We start from the raw sequence: 19,547 nt of genomic DNA, 5'->3' as shown, positions 1-19,547 counted from the left end.
AACGTTTGTCCAACGTATTCTGAATGACACACGCTCCCGCGATAAGGTAATAATGACATTGAAAATGCCTGTTTAGGTAGATGATGCCATGATTAAGAATCGGGAAGATAACATTTTATTGTTAGGCGATTGATAAAATAGGTGCGCTGCTCTTCAGATAATATTAAGCACTTCTTTTATTGCGCAGATGGATGAGAATTTAAATCGGCAAGTGAATATTTGCAAAAATTTCGATGCCTTATTTATAAGCAAATTAAAATTCAAATCGACTCCATTTTAATTATAGGTTATAACAACAACAACAACAACAACAACAACAATAAATAAGCAAAAAAAAAAAAAAAAAATAAAAAATAAAACAGAAAGAGAAAGAAGAAAAAAAAAACGGATATGCTGCATTGCACGAGCACTTTAGATATTAAATTGAAAATAATATATGCTCGATACACTAGCACTTTATTTATATTATTAGGCCATAAAGATTTCTTACCAATTAACAGTCACATTATATTTATTCTGAATTTTATATCCGCGCATTTCAATGTAATTTCATAAAATTCTATCGCATAGTTTTCGAATAAATTAAAGTCCGTTGGGCTCTGGCAGAGTTCTCGTCGAAACGAAACAAAAAATAAAACAATCTGTTTATCGTCAATCCATACGTTACCTCCCTCTCTCTCTCTCTCTCACACACGCCCCTCCCCCCCTCCCCCTCGATCGATTATAATTGTAATAAAATGTATTTATTATTATTATTAGCTGACATTAGACAGCCGGATTGCCGACATTATCAATGCAAATAATATGCAATTACAAATATATGATGCTAGAGTAATTGGAGCACTCGGTCGATCTAATGTGAAAGCGTAAGCAACGCAAGATTTAGAAGCCAGGCAAAGCAAAAAGCGAAAAAGCATATTAAAAATGAAGATGCATATATATATATATATATATATATATATATATATACACAAAGCCATTAAGAGCGAAAACACAAAAACTTTCAAGCCTTAAATTCAATAAAGACAATAGGCGTGGGCTGCCTTTCAGGATTGAATTAACCGTTAAAATCACCCTTACCTTGACTGACCAAAGGTTAGAATATAATTGCAGACCTCGAAGAAAATTGGCAAAGCACCGATGATTTTTATTTCGTTTACTCGATTGCTCGTGTCGGCTCTACTTGGTTACATTTCACATTGCCTTCTTGGTTATTTCGAAATCAGGTTTTTGTAAAGGGTGACATTGCACTAGCGACAACACTTTTAGAAATCCCCCCCCCCCTGCCCCGCCCAAAGCAGCAAGTCGTCTAGCACAGTAGTGTACACACGTTTTTGTCCCTTACAACGTATTATTTGACTGACAGTGTCGTGTACTTAAAAAAAAAATTGTAAAATAAAATTATTAAATTGAAGTCTCAATAATGAAGGAAGATTATTTCAAATTCATATATCAACGTCGATGAATTATTAATATACCATGGGACGTCATCTGGGGCTGATTCTTGTTTATAAAAATAGTTCATTAAAATTTCTTAGCTATTGTTAAGAAATGTGATTTTTAGCCTGTAATTAGCCTGAAAGAATAACATTGCTGAGGGTTTAAGAAAGTTGACTGAATTTTCAGATAATGCAGAATTTCCGTATATTTCCTTCGTGCCTCACAATCCCAAATGTTACAAGTTTTAATTCGACATTATAACGCGTACAACTTACGAGTTAAGCTTTCGATACAGAATCTTTATAGTTTTTAGATGTTTATTAAGCAATAAATAGGGCAATAAGTATTTTTCAACTTTTCGTTTCTCCCATGAACTAAATAATACATTATTACCGTATATTACACACGAGATAACCTCAAAAGTATCACGATACATTATTTTTTCGAGGTCGACTTCTTTTTGTCGCGAATTTTTTTCTCAAAATTTTTAGCAGAATTTCAAGAAATTTCTCTCTCGTTTTTTGGTTTTCTTTTTCTTTTTATACGTTTGTTCGCATGTGTTTGTATGCGCGCGCGCTCGTGCTCGTGCTCGTGCTCGTGTGTATGATTGTATATACACATGAATTCATGCGTAAATGCATAAACAAATTACGAATTAGATATTGTATCAGCGATATATATATATATATATATATATATATATATAAATTTGAAATTAATGTCCGATTATTATTATTATTATTATTATTGTTGTCTAGTACTAAATTTCAATATTTATAACTTAACTCTAAATTTAAAAATACTAGTTGTTATCTAAACTGGCGTTTCAATCTAGCAAACAAAGAATATAATACGATGTTTTGTATTCAAAATGATTCATCTTCATGACATACTTTATATTTATGCAAAGTTTATTTTTTTCTTTTTTTAAGCGCCATAAAAACAATTATTTGAGAGACAATTTCGCTTAAATTAAACGATTGGCTCTTTCAAAGATTTTTAACCTATTGTTTTTTTCTTCTTCTATCATTCTATTTAACAACGTAGAATAAAAGTGGAAAAGTGGAAAAGTCGAGTTTTCAATAATTATTCCAAAGCTTTAATTTATACGAGATAGTTTTTACACACATATGTATATATATATTCATTTATTATTATTATTATTATTATTTTTTTTCATTTCTTTTAAGCAATTCAAGATAATGTGAAATCGTTAAATTTATATTATCGATTATATTTTAAAATGAAGAAAAACAGATGTTATCGAAAATGAGTTTGATAGATTATAAAAATATTATATATTCATGATAGATTATAATCATTAAAGTAAATGATTTCTCAAATTTGTAAATTGTATCGAACACGCGAGAAGTTTTTATTTGAAACGCGATGATAGTTCTTTTTTTTTTTTTTTTTTTTGGCTCTTTGGTCCTACTTGTCATAATACATTCCATTATAATTTCATGCTATAAATCATTTAATGACTGCAATCTTAGATACTCTTCTTCATTCCCGTACAACTAACATCGCAAGACAATCATTGGCCAATGCGCGCGCAGTATCGCATTTTCTTTCAAACCATTCCAATTCCGTATTAAGTCAAACTAATTTCTAGTCCGCCACTTGGCCATACGATTACCTAATCGCATTATTCGTATTATTGCGTAGAATAATAATGATTGTATCGGCGATTTCGGCGGAAGCGACTAGCGCTACGCCAAATAACAATGCCACGCTTATATCCAATGCGCATTTGATGATAGCTTAGGGGGAGCGGTGTGGGTGGGTTGGTAGGTGGAGGTGGAGGTAGAGGTGGAGCGGAAGAGAATGAACGAGAAGAACGAGAGAATCGGATCATCACGGTCTGTTTCATGAGTACATTCGTCGCCTTTGTTTTTGGTTTTTGCCTGGTAATTTTTTCGATTTTTTGATTTTGAAGAGGTGCAAGAAGAGAGCCCGACGAGACGCGGATAAATAAATTAAATTAAAGCGCCACCGCGTTACGCAACATCCCGTGGCGAATATGCCGAGATACTGTCATCGCGTCTCTTATCGTCTATATACAAAGTGTCGTGCGTCTTCCCCTCGTGCACAATCTCCACTCTCCCCTCCGTCGCCCCCCACCTTTCGTTCTCTATTCGCGTTTTCATCACGTTCATCGCGTTCAAGTGGATGGGCGCAGCTGGGCTTCTTGTCCCCGTAGTCATTGGAAACTTCCGCTTTCAGAAGAAGGCACGATCGACTCTTGGCTTCTCTTCTACCCGATGCTTCGCAAATCGACGTAATCAGGCTCTCCTTGTTTCCCAGGGTCTTTGCGCCCATTCGACAATTATTCAGCCGAACGATTGTCCCGTGATGCCAGAGCCGCTGCTGTCGGCGTCGCCACGCTAATCTCAAAGAGATAATTCCGGTGAATTGTTCCGTGGTGTCGAAGGCGCGTATCGCCGTGACGGCGGATTCGCGAATCCCGTGGCGCGGACTCGGTTTATCGTAACGGGGCCCGTAGTGGGGTGGGGCGGGAGGGGGTACAATGTAAGGAAAAGGATATAAGAAAATAATGATGATGATGATGATGATGATGATGATGATGATGATGATGATGAAGAGCGAGAGAACGTCAACGACCACAACAAGAGCATTAGGACTTGTAGGCGGTGCTGAGATGCTCGTCGACTCTGATCTCAGTGTTGCCGCTCACCTCGTCCGCGTAGCGCTCGACGGTGATGAAGGGCGTAACTCGCGTCTGACCCCGGGGCACCAGCACCTTCTCGCAGACCTCCACGACGACGCGCTGCAGGGGTTCCGGCGAGGGAGATGGCCCGATCCTCGGGCCGGGGCAGCCGATGGGCGACTTCACGGGTACGGGAATCTCCGAGGGCATTGCTGATTGGGATCTGCTCGGGAGGCTGGTACGTTGCTTGATGGAGAGGGGCAGAGGGACGGGAGCCGGTTGTCCGGCCTCGGCGGAAGTCGGGGTAACGGCTCCTCTTCTAGGCAAGGGAGTCGGGATTTTGGAGGGCGAGCGAGGGGAGGCCAAGGGGCTCCGGGCTACGGGACTGCTTGTCGTCACCTCGGCCTCCTGTTCCGCGGGGGGTTTTTGCTGCAGGGGGGATCGGTTCGAAGGCGCTCCGGGCGCCGGGCCCGCGTGGCTCCCGTCAAGGCCGGCCAGGTGAGAGGGTCTCGGCCGCGCTTCGGGAGCAAACCTTCGGGGTGGGATCCGGGGACTTTGGTAGACCACGGGACGCGAGCAGACGGTGGTTGGGATGATGAGGGGCGCGGGGGAGGTGCAGAAGGTACGAGGCACGCTAGCGTTAGTGCTCCGTGGCTCGGTAATGCCCTGGTTAGCGGATAGCCCTAGTGCTGGCCCAGCAGTGGAAGAGAAGGAAGAAGTGTCAGCGGTGCCCTGTTGACCGGTCGTCGTCGGACAAACAAAAAGAAAAGAAAGGCATTCATGTACAATCGATGCCCCGTAACCACAACCACCGGGACCATCATCATTATATTTACGGAGCGAAGGTAACAGAACAAAACAAAACAAAAAAAAAAAAAAAAAATAGACAAATAAGAAAAAACAATGAACAAAAAATGCGAGACAAAGTATTTTACGTAATATGACGCGATGTTTGAAGGGTTAAGGGGTTTGGGGAGGGGGTTGGGTTGAGTCGTTATAAACCAAGTGTCAAGCATATTGATATATGGACGAGAGCGATAAATGCTGAGAGCAAGGAGTACGGTGGATCCGAGGAACATTGGATGCCACACACGCGCACACACATCACTTACGTACTACACACAGCCACACGAAGCTCGCTATGTTATTCAGCTACGTCGACAGATTTTCCGTCTTCTTCTTTCTCAATTCTATCTCTCTAACTCACGTGACTCACTTCTAAATTTATTTTAATCTCGCGTATATTATGCTTATTATCCGCAGATCAACCACCGACTCGATCATCAGTGTCTCATTGATATTCGCTTCTTATCATCCGAGCACAAGTAGCGTATTACACTGATAAACAATGAGTTTATTTGGCCGTTTGGTAGTAGGAGCGACCAGTTCACTTGTCCAATACTTTACACTCGCAATTAATTCTTGCTCGTAAGTGCTAGTAAATTAATTAATATTAGCCTCCGTTGTACCTGTTAGTCGTTTACGCGCCACAGTCGAAGATAAATAAATGAACCTTAGGCTGTACCTAAGAAAATGAATCTAAAAAAATCGCCACACTTTTGTCGTTATAGCTTATCGATGTTTATGCGTGCAAATTGTCTATCCATGCAAATTGAATAAGAATAAGTGACCTTGAGTGCGCGAATTCGCTCTCTCTTTCTTTAACGGCGGATTTCAAGCGCACGTCAAGTTCAGAAAGCAATCGTTCGACAGTATCAGACTGACACCGACACCAATACCACCGATACCCACCGCCACCATCACCGCCACCATCACCACCACCAACACCAGCACCACTCGTACTCCTTACTTCCATCACCGCGCGCAAACCCAAGGATAACCATTTTTAAAGATAATCCACGCGAGCATGGGATTGGGATTTGGGAATTTAACATTATTGACTTATCGACTTACCGACTCAATCAGCACAGCATCGCGATTCTCCGGCTTCAATGTCAGCCCGATAATCTTCTCTTCGATTCTGTCGAGGCTCTTGGTGGTCTCGATCAAGGCCGCCTCGATGCTATCCCGAAACTCGTTCTGCTCGTCGACGATGAACAGCGGCGTTTCCAGAAGTTTCTGATGATAGTGCTGGTTGTCGTTATAATGATTATGGTTGTAGTTGTGTTTGTGGTTGCGGTGATTGAGATGACGATTATGGTGATTGTGATGATTGTGATGGTTGAGATGGTTGAGATGGTTGAGGCTGTGCTGGTGGTGATCGAGCTGGTGCTTGTGCTCGGGGTCGGGCTCGATCTCCTCCTCGATCGGCTCGTCGGCCTGGCTGACGGAGCAGCTCGCGTCCGCCGTGTGGATGCCCGAGTCCTCGCGATCCGTGTCGTTGAGGACCTCGGCGGACGAGGTGGAGGCCGGGTAGCGGCGCGCCTGGTGGTAGTCCAGCTCCTCGAGGCTCTGCACGCGCTCGAACGTGTCGGGGCCACTCGAGGCGTCCGCGTCCAGGGAGTCGAGGCTCTGGTGGAAGGTGGCACCGCGAGGCGAGCGGTACTCCGAGTCGGGCGACGAGCTGCGCTCGCTCGGCGTCGAGTTCGTCGGCATACTGTTCACCTGCGTTAAAAGAAAGGGTTCGCTTTATGAACGGCGGGGATGGATTGGGGAGTTCGCGGGTCGATTCGTCACTCGTCAAGGACATTTGGATGGGAGATGGAATCAGCCTCTGGCTGAGCGCCCGGGCTACTCGAGATGGATGACGTAACGAGGAAGCTGCGATCACACCCGAGTCGAAGAATGATCGGGGAGGACTCTGGTGTTCGAAAGTGTCGGGACTATTCGCAAGGGATTTATCGGTAGAATTGTTAGGCGAGGGCGACCTCCGAGGATACGGAGGCCAAGGATACGCCGATTATTGATTAATGGAGCAGAGGAAGATTTAAAAATTTAAAGAGTCGCAGTCAGTGAGCGGCCAAGTGAGTGCGTGTATTTACGATAATCACGATGCAATATAGTCATGGATAAAGAAAGAGAGGAGAGGGGAGGATGTCGATGACGAGGGTGCGCGATCGGTAAATCCATAGCCCCGAGAGCAATGTCGATCAATGGCAATCAATGGACGTTGGTCGGCGGTTTGAGAACGCACCTCCTCGTGGAAGCAGCTCGGGCGGCGCTTATCCTCGACGTCGTCGCAGCTCTCGAGGTCGAGGGCCACGAGCCTGTCCTTGATGATGCTCTTGGCCTTGAGCTCGCTGTTGAACTGCGCCGCGGCGAAGCTCGTCTCGCATGGTGCGATGAGCTTCTCGAGGCTGGATAATCGCTCCCTCAGCGGTTTCACATCCTCGAGCTCCTCGGCGAGGAGGTCCCGAATCTTGAACTCCTTATTGGGCTTGGCTCTCGGGTAGAGGTGCTCCTTGAGGGCGGCCGTGCCCTTCTCCTCGAGATCTATCTTCTGCCTCTCGAGGTTCGAGAGCCGCTCCTTGATGGACTTGTAGCCGCTCGTGTCCGGTCGGCCGCCTCTGTCTGCTGCTGCTGCTGCTGCTGCTGCTGCTGCTGCTGCTGCTGCTGCTGCTGCTGCTGCTGCTGCTGCTGCTGCTGCTGCTGCTGCTGCTGCTGCTGCTGCTGCTGCTGCTGCTGCTGCTGCTGCTGCTGCTGCTGCTGCTGCTGCTGCTGCTGCTGCTGCTGCTGCTGCTGCTGCTGCTGCTGCTGCTGCTGCTGCTGCTGCTGCTGCTGCTGCTGCTGCTGCTGCTGCTGCTGCTGCTGCTGCTGCTGCTGCTGCTGCTGCTGCTGCTGCTGCTGCTGCTGCTGCTGCTGCTGCTGCTGCTGCTGCTGCTGCTGCTGCTGCTGCTGCTGCTGCTGCTGCTGCTGCTGCTGCTGCTGCTGCTGCTGCTGCTGCTGCTGCTGCTGCTGCTGCTGCTGCTGCTGCTGCTGCTGCTGCTGCTGCTGCTGCTGCTGCTGCTGCTGCTGCTGCTGCTGCTGCTGCTGCTGCTGCTGCTGCTGCTGCTGCTGCTGCTGCTGCTGCTGCTGCTGCTGCTGCTGCTGCTGCTGCTGCTGCTGCTGCTGCTGCTGCTGCTGCTGCTGCTACTACCGATACTACTAGCGTTGTAGCATCCGCTGCCAAGGCTGCCGATGCTACTGTTGCTGCCGCTAACGCTGCCGTTATTGTTGCCGTTGCCGTTGCCGTTGCTGTTGCCATTGCCATTGCCATTGCCGTTACCGTTGCCGTTGTTATTCTTGGCGTCGGCGGGCTCGCGGGCTGCTTGCTCGAATATCTCGCGACGCTTGTGGATGTCGACCTTGATGGGCGCGACGTGGCCGTTGCTTACCGCGCGCTCGAGCCTGGCGTCGAGGCTCGCGAGCGAGCGCCGGGGGATATTGTGAGCGACGCGGGACACGTAACCGCGGATCGCAGCCTCGAACGTGTACTCCTCGGGTTCGGGGGAGCTGGCCGTGGGCGCAGCGCGCGTCTCCGCGTACTCTTGCTGGCCGATGCGCTTGGCGGGCGCGAGCTTGTGGATACCATTGTCGAGGGTCTCCTGCTTCTTAAGGCCGTGGATTAAGGCAGGGGGCGACGCGGCGACCGGAGCCGGCCCCTCGTTTCCGTTCGTGCGCCCCCCGCTGTCTACGTCCGAATGGCTCTTGTCGATCTCGCTGTCCCGGTCGCTCTGTAACAGGCAGATCAGCGGAATGAGGCCACTGGGGCAGTCGCTCACGTGGCCTTTAGAGTTGGACCGTGATGAAGTCACCGAAACGAGTCGCTCGTGCTGTTTGCGCAGCGCTCGTGTCAGGAGTTCCTGAAAGGTTCGGGCCCGCGCTTTTAGTCCATTACTCGACTCTCGGCTCAAAGTCCAGCCACCTCTCAGCCCAGCTTAGTCCCTCTATTGCTCCAGTGCTTTGTCCACGCGCTTTTTTTTTTTTTTTTTTTTGTTACTTTTGTCTTTGTCTTCGTCGTCGATATCGATGTCGATGTCGATGTCGTTGTCGTTGTCGTCGTCGTTGTCGTCGTGGTAGTAGTGCAATCGAGGCAAATGTACGTTAGCGGCGCGTTGTTAGTCGTTGAGGTGTCGTATCGCGGTAAGGATTCCCTTCCTGGCCATGGCCGTTCAAAGGAAAAAAAAACGAACATTATCGAGAAAATCCATGCCCGTACGCGAGTGGGACCCTGGGCACTCGGACTTTTAATGCCCAGACGGCAATTGCCGCCAATGTACATCGATTCTTCCAATTAATACATACGCCGAGGCGATGATCTTTCAAAATGTTTATCATTTGACATTGAGTGAGACTGTTTGTGTAAGGGAGTGCCACACGACACCGGCAACTCCTTGGCTTTATCGGGCAATTTTGAGCGATAAAATTATTCAATGCTCGAATGAAATTACATGAATTACCAACGAGGAATTATGCGATAATCAAAAAGCTTTAAAGTCTACATTGTAGTATCATCCGTCGATAAGTGAAACTTAATTTTTATAACATTTCCTTATCCCCTTAGGATATTACCAACGTATAAATAAGCTTGCGCTTAAAAGGAAAAAATTTTTTTCCCTCAATGCACTCACTATACGATAACGAATAACAATAAACAATTTATTAGATACCGTTCGAGAAATTTAAGCGCACGTCGATAAGAAGCCGTTCGAAGCCATTGGGAAATAAGTGCTTTGCATTCCATCAGGCGATAATTCATTTTATAGCGCTAATAATTCGACAATGTTATTGTCTCGTTAAAGTCTTCGAAATATTCGCTAAAGGCGATTTTGAGGGAGACCTAAAATTCCCCATCGATACTTTATTCCGACGACCAGTCATTACTCCCCCAAATTCCTCCTTTCTCTCCCACCCCATCCCCAATACCCGTACAACCCATCACCCGCCCATACATCGGCAATGCTCCGTTTCGTAATCGCATCGCAACGATTTTGAACCTCCCGATCACACATTCAACGAACAATGCAACTTTCGATACGCTACGATACGGTAGGAAGGGACTTTACAGTTTCGACTAGAATTGCCATTATAATAAAAGTGGGGTAAAACAATGGCACGATAAAGTCGGAAAAAAATAATCTTAATGCGTGTCCCTCGAGTACAAAGTAGTAATAGTATTGGAGGATCGTAAACAAAATGTTTATATCTTTTTGTCCTTAGCATCCGTGGCCTTTATGGCTGCGCGAAGCCATTACGAATTTTAAAATGGCGCGGGTACGAAACGAACCGAAAAGCACATTAGACTTGCAACGCCATACTCCGGCGACTTTGAGGATACTTTGGTTACGCTTAGTTGAATAACGTGGGAACTCCGTTGCTCAAACTTTCGTCTCCGCCAATGATAGCCCGAGCGATCATCCAGTGTATTACGATCGGGTGGGTGGTCGCGCCCTTTACTAGAAATCCGTCGAGGGTTGGTTGCGCCGCGCCACAATGTCGATTTACCGTGAAACAGTGAATGGGAGAGCGGAGAGGCGCGTGCGGACAAAGCATCGGGATCATTAAAATTGCGATTAATCTGGGTTCAAGGCTTGGAGCTTCACACTTGCGGATTACTTACGAGGACACTCTGGGCGTCGTCATGGGTGTCACCGCTCACCGAGCTCTTGCCGCTGCTCGTCCCGATACCGAGGTCGCTCAGGTCGTTGGTGTCCTCCTCGCTGTACATGGCGAGGCTTATGCTGGGTTTTCGGCCCCGGCTGCCGCGCTCCTCCATCATCTCCGAGAAGGTTTTGCTCCGGCGGCGCTGGCGGTCGTGCTCCTCGAGCTCCAGCTTCTTCACCTCGACCACGCGCTCGATTATGTGCTCCTGCCGTTTCCGTCGGCTGCTCTTCCAATTGTCGAGGTTCTATAGGGCGTACGAGGCAGCAATTCAATTATTAATTAATTTTTTTCATTTTTGAATCTTCATTCACACGCATATCTGTCGCAGCAAATTGGACTCTTGATCTTGTGATATTTATTATGTGAACCTTACGCGGACCGTCGCGGAATTGCCAATGTAAATTTTGTAAGTTATGGTGAGTGGGAGAGTGAGTGGGAGAGTGAGTGGGAGAGAGAGTGAGAGAGTGAGTGGGAGAGAGAGTGAGTGAGTGAGTGGGAGAGAGAGTGAGTGAGTGAGTGAGTGAGTGAGTGAGTGAGTGAGTGGGAGAGAGAGAGAGAGAGAGAGAGAGAGAGAGGGTCGAGTGCTATTCATAATGTGCCAAATAATGTGAAATAATATTTAGCAATATTTATAAAGATAAGTAACGACACACGAAAATGCTTATTTATGCTCGTTACTAGACATTGGCTTTATCGTCTGCTTCATAATTTCTTTAATCATCTTAATCATTAAGATGGAGATGTTGATTATAGCAAGATACGCGATAAAGTGAGACTCGCGAATATATGATTAATTGGAATTAGTTGGCTGAAAAGTATAGGCAACTGGTTGTTGCCGTTTGCCATTAATACACTTATGGTCGAATGATCGTTGGAATTGCTGGTTGCACGCGTGCACGAGCGCACTTACGGAATCTAACGAGCAATGGGTTTTGAGTATACTAACCGATTGCCAATCTTCGGGATCATCTCGAATTTCTTGCTTGACTTTCTTAACTTCTTGAACCTTCTGCAATTGCTCTTGAGCCGTGCGATAAAGCGAACATGGCCCAACTTTGACAAATTGTAGAGGATTTGTCGCCTGTTTCGGTGGTGTTTTCAGCGTCGTTTTCAATTTCGGTGGCTCGTGTGTAATCTATAAAAGTTCAATTAGTTTTCATCATAATCGATATTTCCACGATTGCGCCCCCCCCCCCGCCCCACCCGCTCACCCCCGCGCACTTCTAATAAATGCTCACCAATACTTTAGTTTAGATAATAATGGACTTTCATTTGTTAGATAAAGATTTCAGCTTTATGATATTAATTATTATCAATAATTGTATGGCGTTTAGAATTATGTGGAATGAGCAATGCAATTTACTATGACACCGTGGATGCATCGTGGATCAATTTTAATCGATTATCGATTCGATACTTAAAAAATAAAAAAAATACAAAGCGAATTGGTAATTGGGAATGCAAAATAGGGCATTTCGTTATGGTCTTTCAAAATTTCACAAAATGACAAAATGACGCTTTGATGAATGTATCTAAAATATTTAAACACTTTGGACTCAATTAGGATGATTCTTTAGATGCATTAACGACGGTGACGACGGAAGCTCGTGAAAACTAAGACTTTCCATCTGATTATGACTATTTCACAAAACATTATTCGATTCAGGCTAATCCGTTCAAGGATCAAAATTGCTAAGGAAATGTCTGCCCTACTTTCCATAATGCAAAACATACGAGAGAGAGAGAGATAGAGAGGATGGGAATTTTAAGAAATTTATCCTAAAATCTTCACTGTAAAGAGTATTAGAATAGTTCCATTTTTCTCTCTCTCATCTTTTTTTTTTTCTTCGTCATTTATTCTTTACTAAGTGTTGATCGATATTTATCCAACAATATATTTATGGAAAACTATGAGCTTTTTTTAAATTTATAGAGTCGGTTTTCAAACATATTGTCTTTTTATACAAAACAGTCGTGTATTATAATGAGAAAATAAATTTCATTAGCATTTTAAATCTTTCTTTTTCTCTTTTCTTTTTTTTTTTTCTGGTTGTTGAATATATTAATTACTTAATTGAGATTTTATTCAATCTTTCACTTTACGCTGCTCTCACTAACAGCGATCTTTAAATTATTTGCAAATTTATTTCCAGGGAAAGGAAAGAGCTACGTGGATAGAATTTTCATGAATAAAACTAAAATACGAATATTAAACTCTAATTAACTATGCTTCCTCCTCCTTCCCCCCCCCCTCCTCCTCCCCGCCCCACACTTTTATAGAAAGGTAGTATTTTTCACTAATTATAATGAGAGATTTGTGCCAAGCAATTTTTATGAATCCAGTTCCTACTTAATTCCGTATTCCCAGGCTCAGACTGTCGATTAAAAAATTCAGTTACTAAACTTACTGTAATTTACATGTTCTAGTTTTATTTACGTAACAATCTAATATTTTAAAATACGATGTAAGATTACTTTTAAACATCTGATGATGTGCATTTATTTATCCTGAGCTGATGAACATTAAAATAACGAAGGAATCGCGGGCCACGCAATTCCTATCCCTCCACTACTACCTTCGATATCCTCCTTTCCCCGACTATTTTATTTCACGTTTTATGGACCAAATGGCATTGCGCACGCGTTTTAATCAAGAGCTTAAATGCTAAGATTCGTTAAAGTTAAATGATGCCATTTAAGATAATCTATAACTTACGTAATGCGAACGTTGCCTTTAACCGTGACGATGTAGAAATTACATCGATGGCAAAACATATCGCCGAGGCGCGCTCCAACGCGCACTAAACAAATATTTATTAGAATACTTGCGATTTCGAAGCCGATTGTAAAATATGTTTACGATAAAACCAAAGTCGCTCGACAAGATGGCAAACGCAGTTGTTTGTAAATGCGTGCGCGCACGTGGGAACCACCAGCCGTATGTCCTATACACAGCGGCGATTCGTAATTGCCATGCGCAAAACGATCTTCTTCTTCGTTTTTCGACGGGGGCGCAATCGTTGACAAATGACGATTCGACTCCTGCGTCATCGGCCCATGGCGTGACCCATCCATCGACATCCAGGGCAAATTCATTCAAGACCGTGACCTTTACCATTTACCCTTTACCTTTCGTCGATCCTGCCAATCGAGTTGGCGGACCCCCCCCCCTCCCCGTTCGCCACCTCGACGCGTCTACGTAATTCGAAAGTATTCGGTTTTGTCTTTTTAGCCCGCAGCACAGCACTTCCTTCTGGCCGTATGAGTTTTGAATCGTCATGGGCATCGATATTTTTATCGATCCGACTGCTTTAATACACCGGGATTGAATAAAGAAACCTCGGCGACGCGACATCCCGACTCGCAATAACAACTGTTGATACAAGGTATCGCGAAATTTTCCCAACACTCGTCCCATGCCCTCGCCTATTATCGAGCCTATTATTTTCAGGCTCGTCCTTGAGAACGTGACTCCAAGCTGCTTGAGGGCGCAACACTTTTTTCACATCATTCGCGTGCTCGTGCCTACTACAAGCGGCCTAATCTTTCGGAACGAGAATTTCCGTGCGCGGTTGGGGAAAAAAAAGTGTCGATTTTCATAAGATAAACGGGACGTCGAATTCACGCTAATAATATAAGGTTTCTGAGGAGGGGGTGCGCGCAGATTCGAGGACACTGTTATTAAAGTGTCGCCCATCCTCTCAACGCATCCAACCTTTTCAAGACAAACGACTCGACAGAGGATATTGACCGTTGTCAGATAGCCCCCCCCCGCAACAACAATCAGCCCTCCTTCTTTTACGACCGGACAGATCCATACATCGAGAGGAGGATGGTAATAAAACGAGGATAGGGCCCCTCGAGGCAAGCTACTTTGCTCGGCCGACGTTCACTAATGCCAAACGCGACAAGGATATTGTGGAAAAGATTGTGTACCGAGTTGCTCGCGTCAAAACACTTGGTTTATCGTGAATTGGCTCTACGGCATAGCCGACCTGGCCGAGCCTCGTCCAAGTACTCACCGTTTTCTCGCCGTTGCGCCGCTCGCTGGCGGCATTCTGCGACGAAGGCATCGCTCGGCGGCTTCCCCGCGTTTCCAGCCTTTGGCTCCCGATTGGCTCGGTCCTCCTCCTCAAGCCTCCAGGACGAGCGTTGCGCTTTGCGGCTCGACGGCGTCCATCCTACGAGCGAGCCGACTCCTGGAACAGATACAAAGAGATTGCTCCCTTTAGCTGATGGTTATATTGGGGGACGGTTGGGGGGGGGGGTTTAGGGGCCTATCGATTCATTATAGGGGCGATAGACTTTTTGGGCCTTGTTTGCGAATGAGCGACGTACATCGACGAATTTCACCGGTCAAGGTCGATTGTCAGCAACTCATATGATTGTGATGATGGGACGTTTGAAGCCCCATTGGCTACACGTGCTAATCAGTATCTGCGTTAGATCGATCTAACGCAGCTCGTAAATATAAAAACTTTATATAAACTCGTTTTGGCAAATGGTTATCTCGTCATCCCTTGAAGTGGAATTTTCATAGTTCGGATAGGCAAGTAATTTTGTTAATTGTTGGGCATAAAAAAAAAAAAAAAAAAAAAAAAAATTGGAATGCGCGTGGCGATGGAATTGTGATCGCAGATAAAATCGGCCGTAAAGTAAGGCAGGTAAGCTTTTCGGATCCGACTTTTTTGCAAAGCTCACTCAAATAATCCTAAATGTCATGCAGCATTCCATCGTATCGAATAATTACTCGCTCCCAGCTAGTTTTCTACCAAGTCCGATTATTATTGTAATTTATGAGGTACGCGGAGGCGAATGCTGAATTAGCTGGATGGTGTTGTCGCCTTAAGGACGATAGTCGTGAATATGTAAAAGTAAAAGCTTCCGAGTTGCAATTGAGTTGCACTCTAAGCTCACGAGTGCTTGACTTGCAACTCAACGCCTTGATAATCTCAACATTAACGAGCCTCCATTGTTAACAAAATAAATAGCCGTGTTGTTAACGTCGTAACGAAACGATCGTTTACGTGATTATCGATTTTCTCGAGAAAATTGAAAAGTCCGAGTAAAGCGATGACTATCAGCGAGGAGAAAACGTCTATAAATTAAATGGCATGCTTTTGCTTTCGTTCCTACGTGTTAGACAAATTTCACCGGCAACCTCGGCTCTGTCCCCGTTACTTTTTGTTTGCGCACGCGCGCGATTCCCCGTAGGCCTTCTTATCGCGCGGATCTTCGTTCGATGAGCGCTAGTGACGCGGACGACTTCCAAAAATTGAAATGATCGACGGTAAAAAACGAGAGCAGCCGGAGGCTTAGGCTCGTAAAAAGAAAACATAGAAAAAAAAAAGAAAAGAAAAGAAAAGAAAAGAATGGTCGGTTAGTTTACGGTCTAGGCGGTCGCGGGGGGGCCCAGTGAGAAATTAAGTCCCCTGCCGCATTCCACGATCGAGCGAATCTCATTAATCGCTGTGGCGCGTAATCGCGAACACGTGCAATTATAACTCGATGGAAAGCCGAGCGGCTAAGAGTGAAATTCTTAATGCCGCGTGACTGTCGCCACGAAGGAGAAGGAGGATACCCCCGCGCGCGGATCGCGGCCTGGCGTCCCACTGACACGAATTTCCGCGAGGCTCCTTTACCAGTTTTTCCGCCACTGGTTTACCGTTCCGTCGACTTTATCGGCGATGCGCGTGGCCGACGGCGTTTCTGCCAGGATGTCTTCCCGTGTCCATGCAGCTGACGCGGAGCAGCGCCGTAGGCCAGCGGCAAAGTCGCGAGCGAGCCAAGCTTTCAGCGATTTTATCCTTCTCAGCTTGTGTTACATTCAACTGAAATATCCGAACTTTTACAAAGGAACTACTACGAAGGCTCGGTTGCGTGCGTTCATCTTACAAATCTCGTCTCCGTGTGCGCGTTATTGTGAGGAAGGAAGGGATGGCGGGGGAGGGCGCGGGGATGGGGTGGGTGTACACGCACGATCATGACCGTGACGACGATTCGCGCAAACGAGTGGAGCGGAGTGGAGCCGGTAGAGTTTTTGTTGGTGGGGCAGAGGGTGGGGGTGGGGCCACGGGGCTAATGTCTTTTGCATTTATCGAGGAAAAGGCCAGCGATTGGCATAGTGTATGCGTTATGAAATGTTAACGAGCTAAAAAGCCGAGATCGATCATCGCGCGACGCAATGAACTCGGACGTTATTCAGCCCTACGTACAGCGCTTATAATTACTTACTCGATCATACTCCCGAAAGTGCCGTGGCCGCCGTTCCACCTATATATCAATCAGGTAGAGCTTAAAATTACACCTTCGCTGGGGCTTCGTTTTCGGGATTGAGATTTAAGCCGGCGCCATGTGAGAAATGGGCCGCCGTGTGCACTTGTGAAATTACGCGAAAATAAACGCGCACCGCGATTGGAATAAAAAATGAGTCGCCGATTACGAGGTCGCGAGCATGGTGAGGGTGTACGGTGGCGAGAGGAGGGGTTGGGGATGGGGTCATAGCGGTCATAGCGGTCATAGCGGTCATAGCGGTACGGGGGCGGGGTGGTGAGGGAGAGAGGTGTGTGCTGCGAGTCGGGAGAATGATCGTCGCCGTGTACGCGCGGGCAATTATCGAGGCGCGCGAAACGCGCGTAAAAGCGCTCGCGCGCGCATAATGCCGCTCTCCTCCCGAGCAATAAAGTGCAATTTGTTGTCGAGCTAGATAAATCTCGGCGTATGCGCGCATGCGCCCCGACTGTAATAACCGGCAGGATAATGATCTAGGGATTTCGGGATCATAACTCGAGGAGTAAAATGTAGAGGGGCGGGCGGGCGGGCGGGGTCACACACACACACACACACACACACACACACACACACACACAGAGAGAGAGACGCGCGCGCGCGCGTGTGTGTATGGTTGAGGGGGTGCAGTGGAGGGAGACAGATTCTTGTGGGACTAGTACCTCGCGGCTGTGTCGAATCTTGAATTTATATCTAACTCCTTTCCCAGCTCTGAGGCGCTTCTTCCCCCTTTGACCGATCGCGAGGACCAAAAGCATAAGCGGAGGAGGAGAAGGAGGAGGTTTGGGGGGGGGGGATCGGCGACCGATGACGGACTAACTATGCTCGTCAATGTGTGTTTAAAGCAAAATTTTTGTCGACGGCCGGCGGTGATTTTCGTTCTCGTACGATATTCTTTATCACCGTGTGCGAACAAAAAGGCGGATGAGACGAGGGAAGGGGAAAGATTCATTAGGCCTCGCGAAATATTTATTCGGTGAGGTTCTCGCGGGGCATTTATCCGAATGCAATGAGTATTTTACCACATGGAATATTTATCGTTAGATTAAAATTAATGAGTTGCCGGCGTGTATTGAAATATAATATAGCATTTCGCCCGATTCAATAAATTCTCTTCACGGTGTATTAACGTTTTTCGGGTAGAGGGGGTCGGGCTAAAGAAGTCCCATAAATCACTAGATTTGTCCCAAAAACTTGTACACATTTATCAAGTACGGGTAAGACAAAGTTCTTGTCAAAATTTAAGCCAATATAATGGCAATGCCAATATAACTTCCTCTCGCTCTCTCTCTCTCGCTCTCTCGCTCTCCCACCGAAGGTTAAAATTCCCCTTGACTCTGGCATTTAATCTCGTGATAAATTATTCACCTTTTTTCTTTTATCGTATTTCAACAACTTGATAGATAAGATGATTGTTTCAATATTTGCTTGGCAATTAAATTGATCGTTTGTTTTAATTAAGTAATTCAGTAATTAATTAAAGGAAATTGGGCCAACTGAGATATTAAAATTTTTTTAATCGGCTCTCCGTAAACATACGACACATCGACGCACTTTTACAATTTTTCTAATCGAGCTTTAGTTAACAAATTTTCGTATATATAAGCTCGAATTAATGTACGAATGAAGCTGTTAAAATTTCCTCGCGTATACGAGGAAAGAAGATTTTCAAAACGATATTGCATTATATATTCTTAACGGTTGTTGTTTCACGATACGCTCAAAGCTTTGAGATGTGAACATCACAAGAATTGATAATATTCTAGCGGTGCAGAATGAAATATTGCGCTTAGGTGCATAAAATATGAGAAACCTTAGCGCCCTTTCCTCACCCGAAGAATTTTTTTTCGAACTTTTACTAACGCAGCACGCCTCACGCACGCACGCCCACTCCCAAACATATATTAAATTGACATTATTATTACATTATCCATACGTTGATCACGCAATGAAAGTTACGATTATGAAGTGGATGTGGGAGTAGGAGAAGAATGCACAAAGCAGTTAACAATGTGTGCGTGTATCGTCGAAGTACGCATTTCGTTTTCCTTCTGTACAGTGCGTCAAGTAATTCATTAGTGAAATTTGCGTGCTCGGTAAGGAAATCAGTGGATTGCTCGTACAGTTGCTCGGCATACTGTGAACACAAGATCCAAATAAGAAGTCACTTAACTGCACTTTTCTTTCTGAGAATTCCGTAGAAACTGCGGAGGATAGTTAGTTTCACGTCCGTTCGAAGCAATCACACTAGACCAACATGGCGTTACTTATTCATCCGACCCGTTTCTAGCGCCATAACTCCTTTTAACCGTAACCAAAACAATCGCTGAAGGATCTCCGAACTCTCTTAACAGCACCTTTATTTGACATTCTTTTCTTTTCATTTCTTTTTTTTTTTTGTTTTTTTTTTTGTTTTTTAATCAAGCTGTCGCGCAAATATTATGAGAGTTTATTTTTCACTCGAATGTCAGATCGCCTTCTATGCCAAGTACGGGGAGGTGAAGCTCGAGAATAACATTATCTAATAATTATGTGCTAAAACTTGGCTAATTGTTAATTTGATCTTAGTTGTTGAAGATGGTGGCAAATGAATCGAAAAGTTTGC

General features: G+C 45.4%; 1 protein-coding gene across 1 annotated transcript in view; it reads right to left on the bottom strand.

Moving 5' to 3' along the window:
• Window positions 1–19,547, bottom strand: part of smash (smallish) — a 204,389-nt gene that overhangs the window by 10,152 nt on the left and 174,690 nt on the right. The window contains exons 2-8 of the mRNA XM_011495743.1: window positions 14,677–14,853; window positions 11,601–11,789; window positions 10,611–10,898; window positions 8,277–8,724; window positions 7,206–7,576; window positions 6,026–6,676; window positions 4,139–4,843 (exon numbers count right to left, since the gene is read on the bottom strand). Coding sequence (XP_011494045.1) covers window positions 4,139–4,843; window positions 6,026–6,676; window positions 7,206–7,576; window positions 8,277–8,724; window positions 10,611–10,898; window positions 11,601–11,789; window positions 14,677–14,727 — 2,703 coding nt within the window. The 5' untranslated portion in view covers window positions 14,728–14,853. The remainder of the gene's footprint in view (window positions 1–4,138; window positions 4,844–6,025; window positions 6,677–7,205; window positions 7,577–8,276; window positions 8,725–10,610; window positions 10,899–11,600; window positions 11,790–14,676; window positions 14,854–19,547) is intronic.

This window comes from Ceratosolen solmsi, unplaced genomic scaffold (assembly GCF_000503995.2).
Source record: "Ceratosolen solmsi marchali unplaced genomic scaffold, CerSol_1.0 scaffold11, whole genome shotgun sequence".
Classification (NCBI taxonomy): domain Eukaryota; kingdom Metazoa; phylum Arthropoda; class Insecta; order Hymenoptera; family Agaonidae; genus Ceratosolen; species Ceratosolen solmsi.
This window is presented reverse-complemented; position numbering and strand designations above follow the sequence as displayed.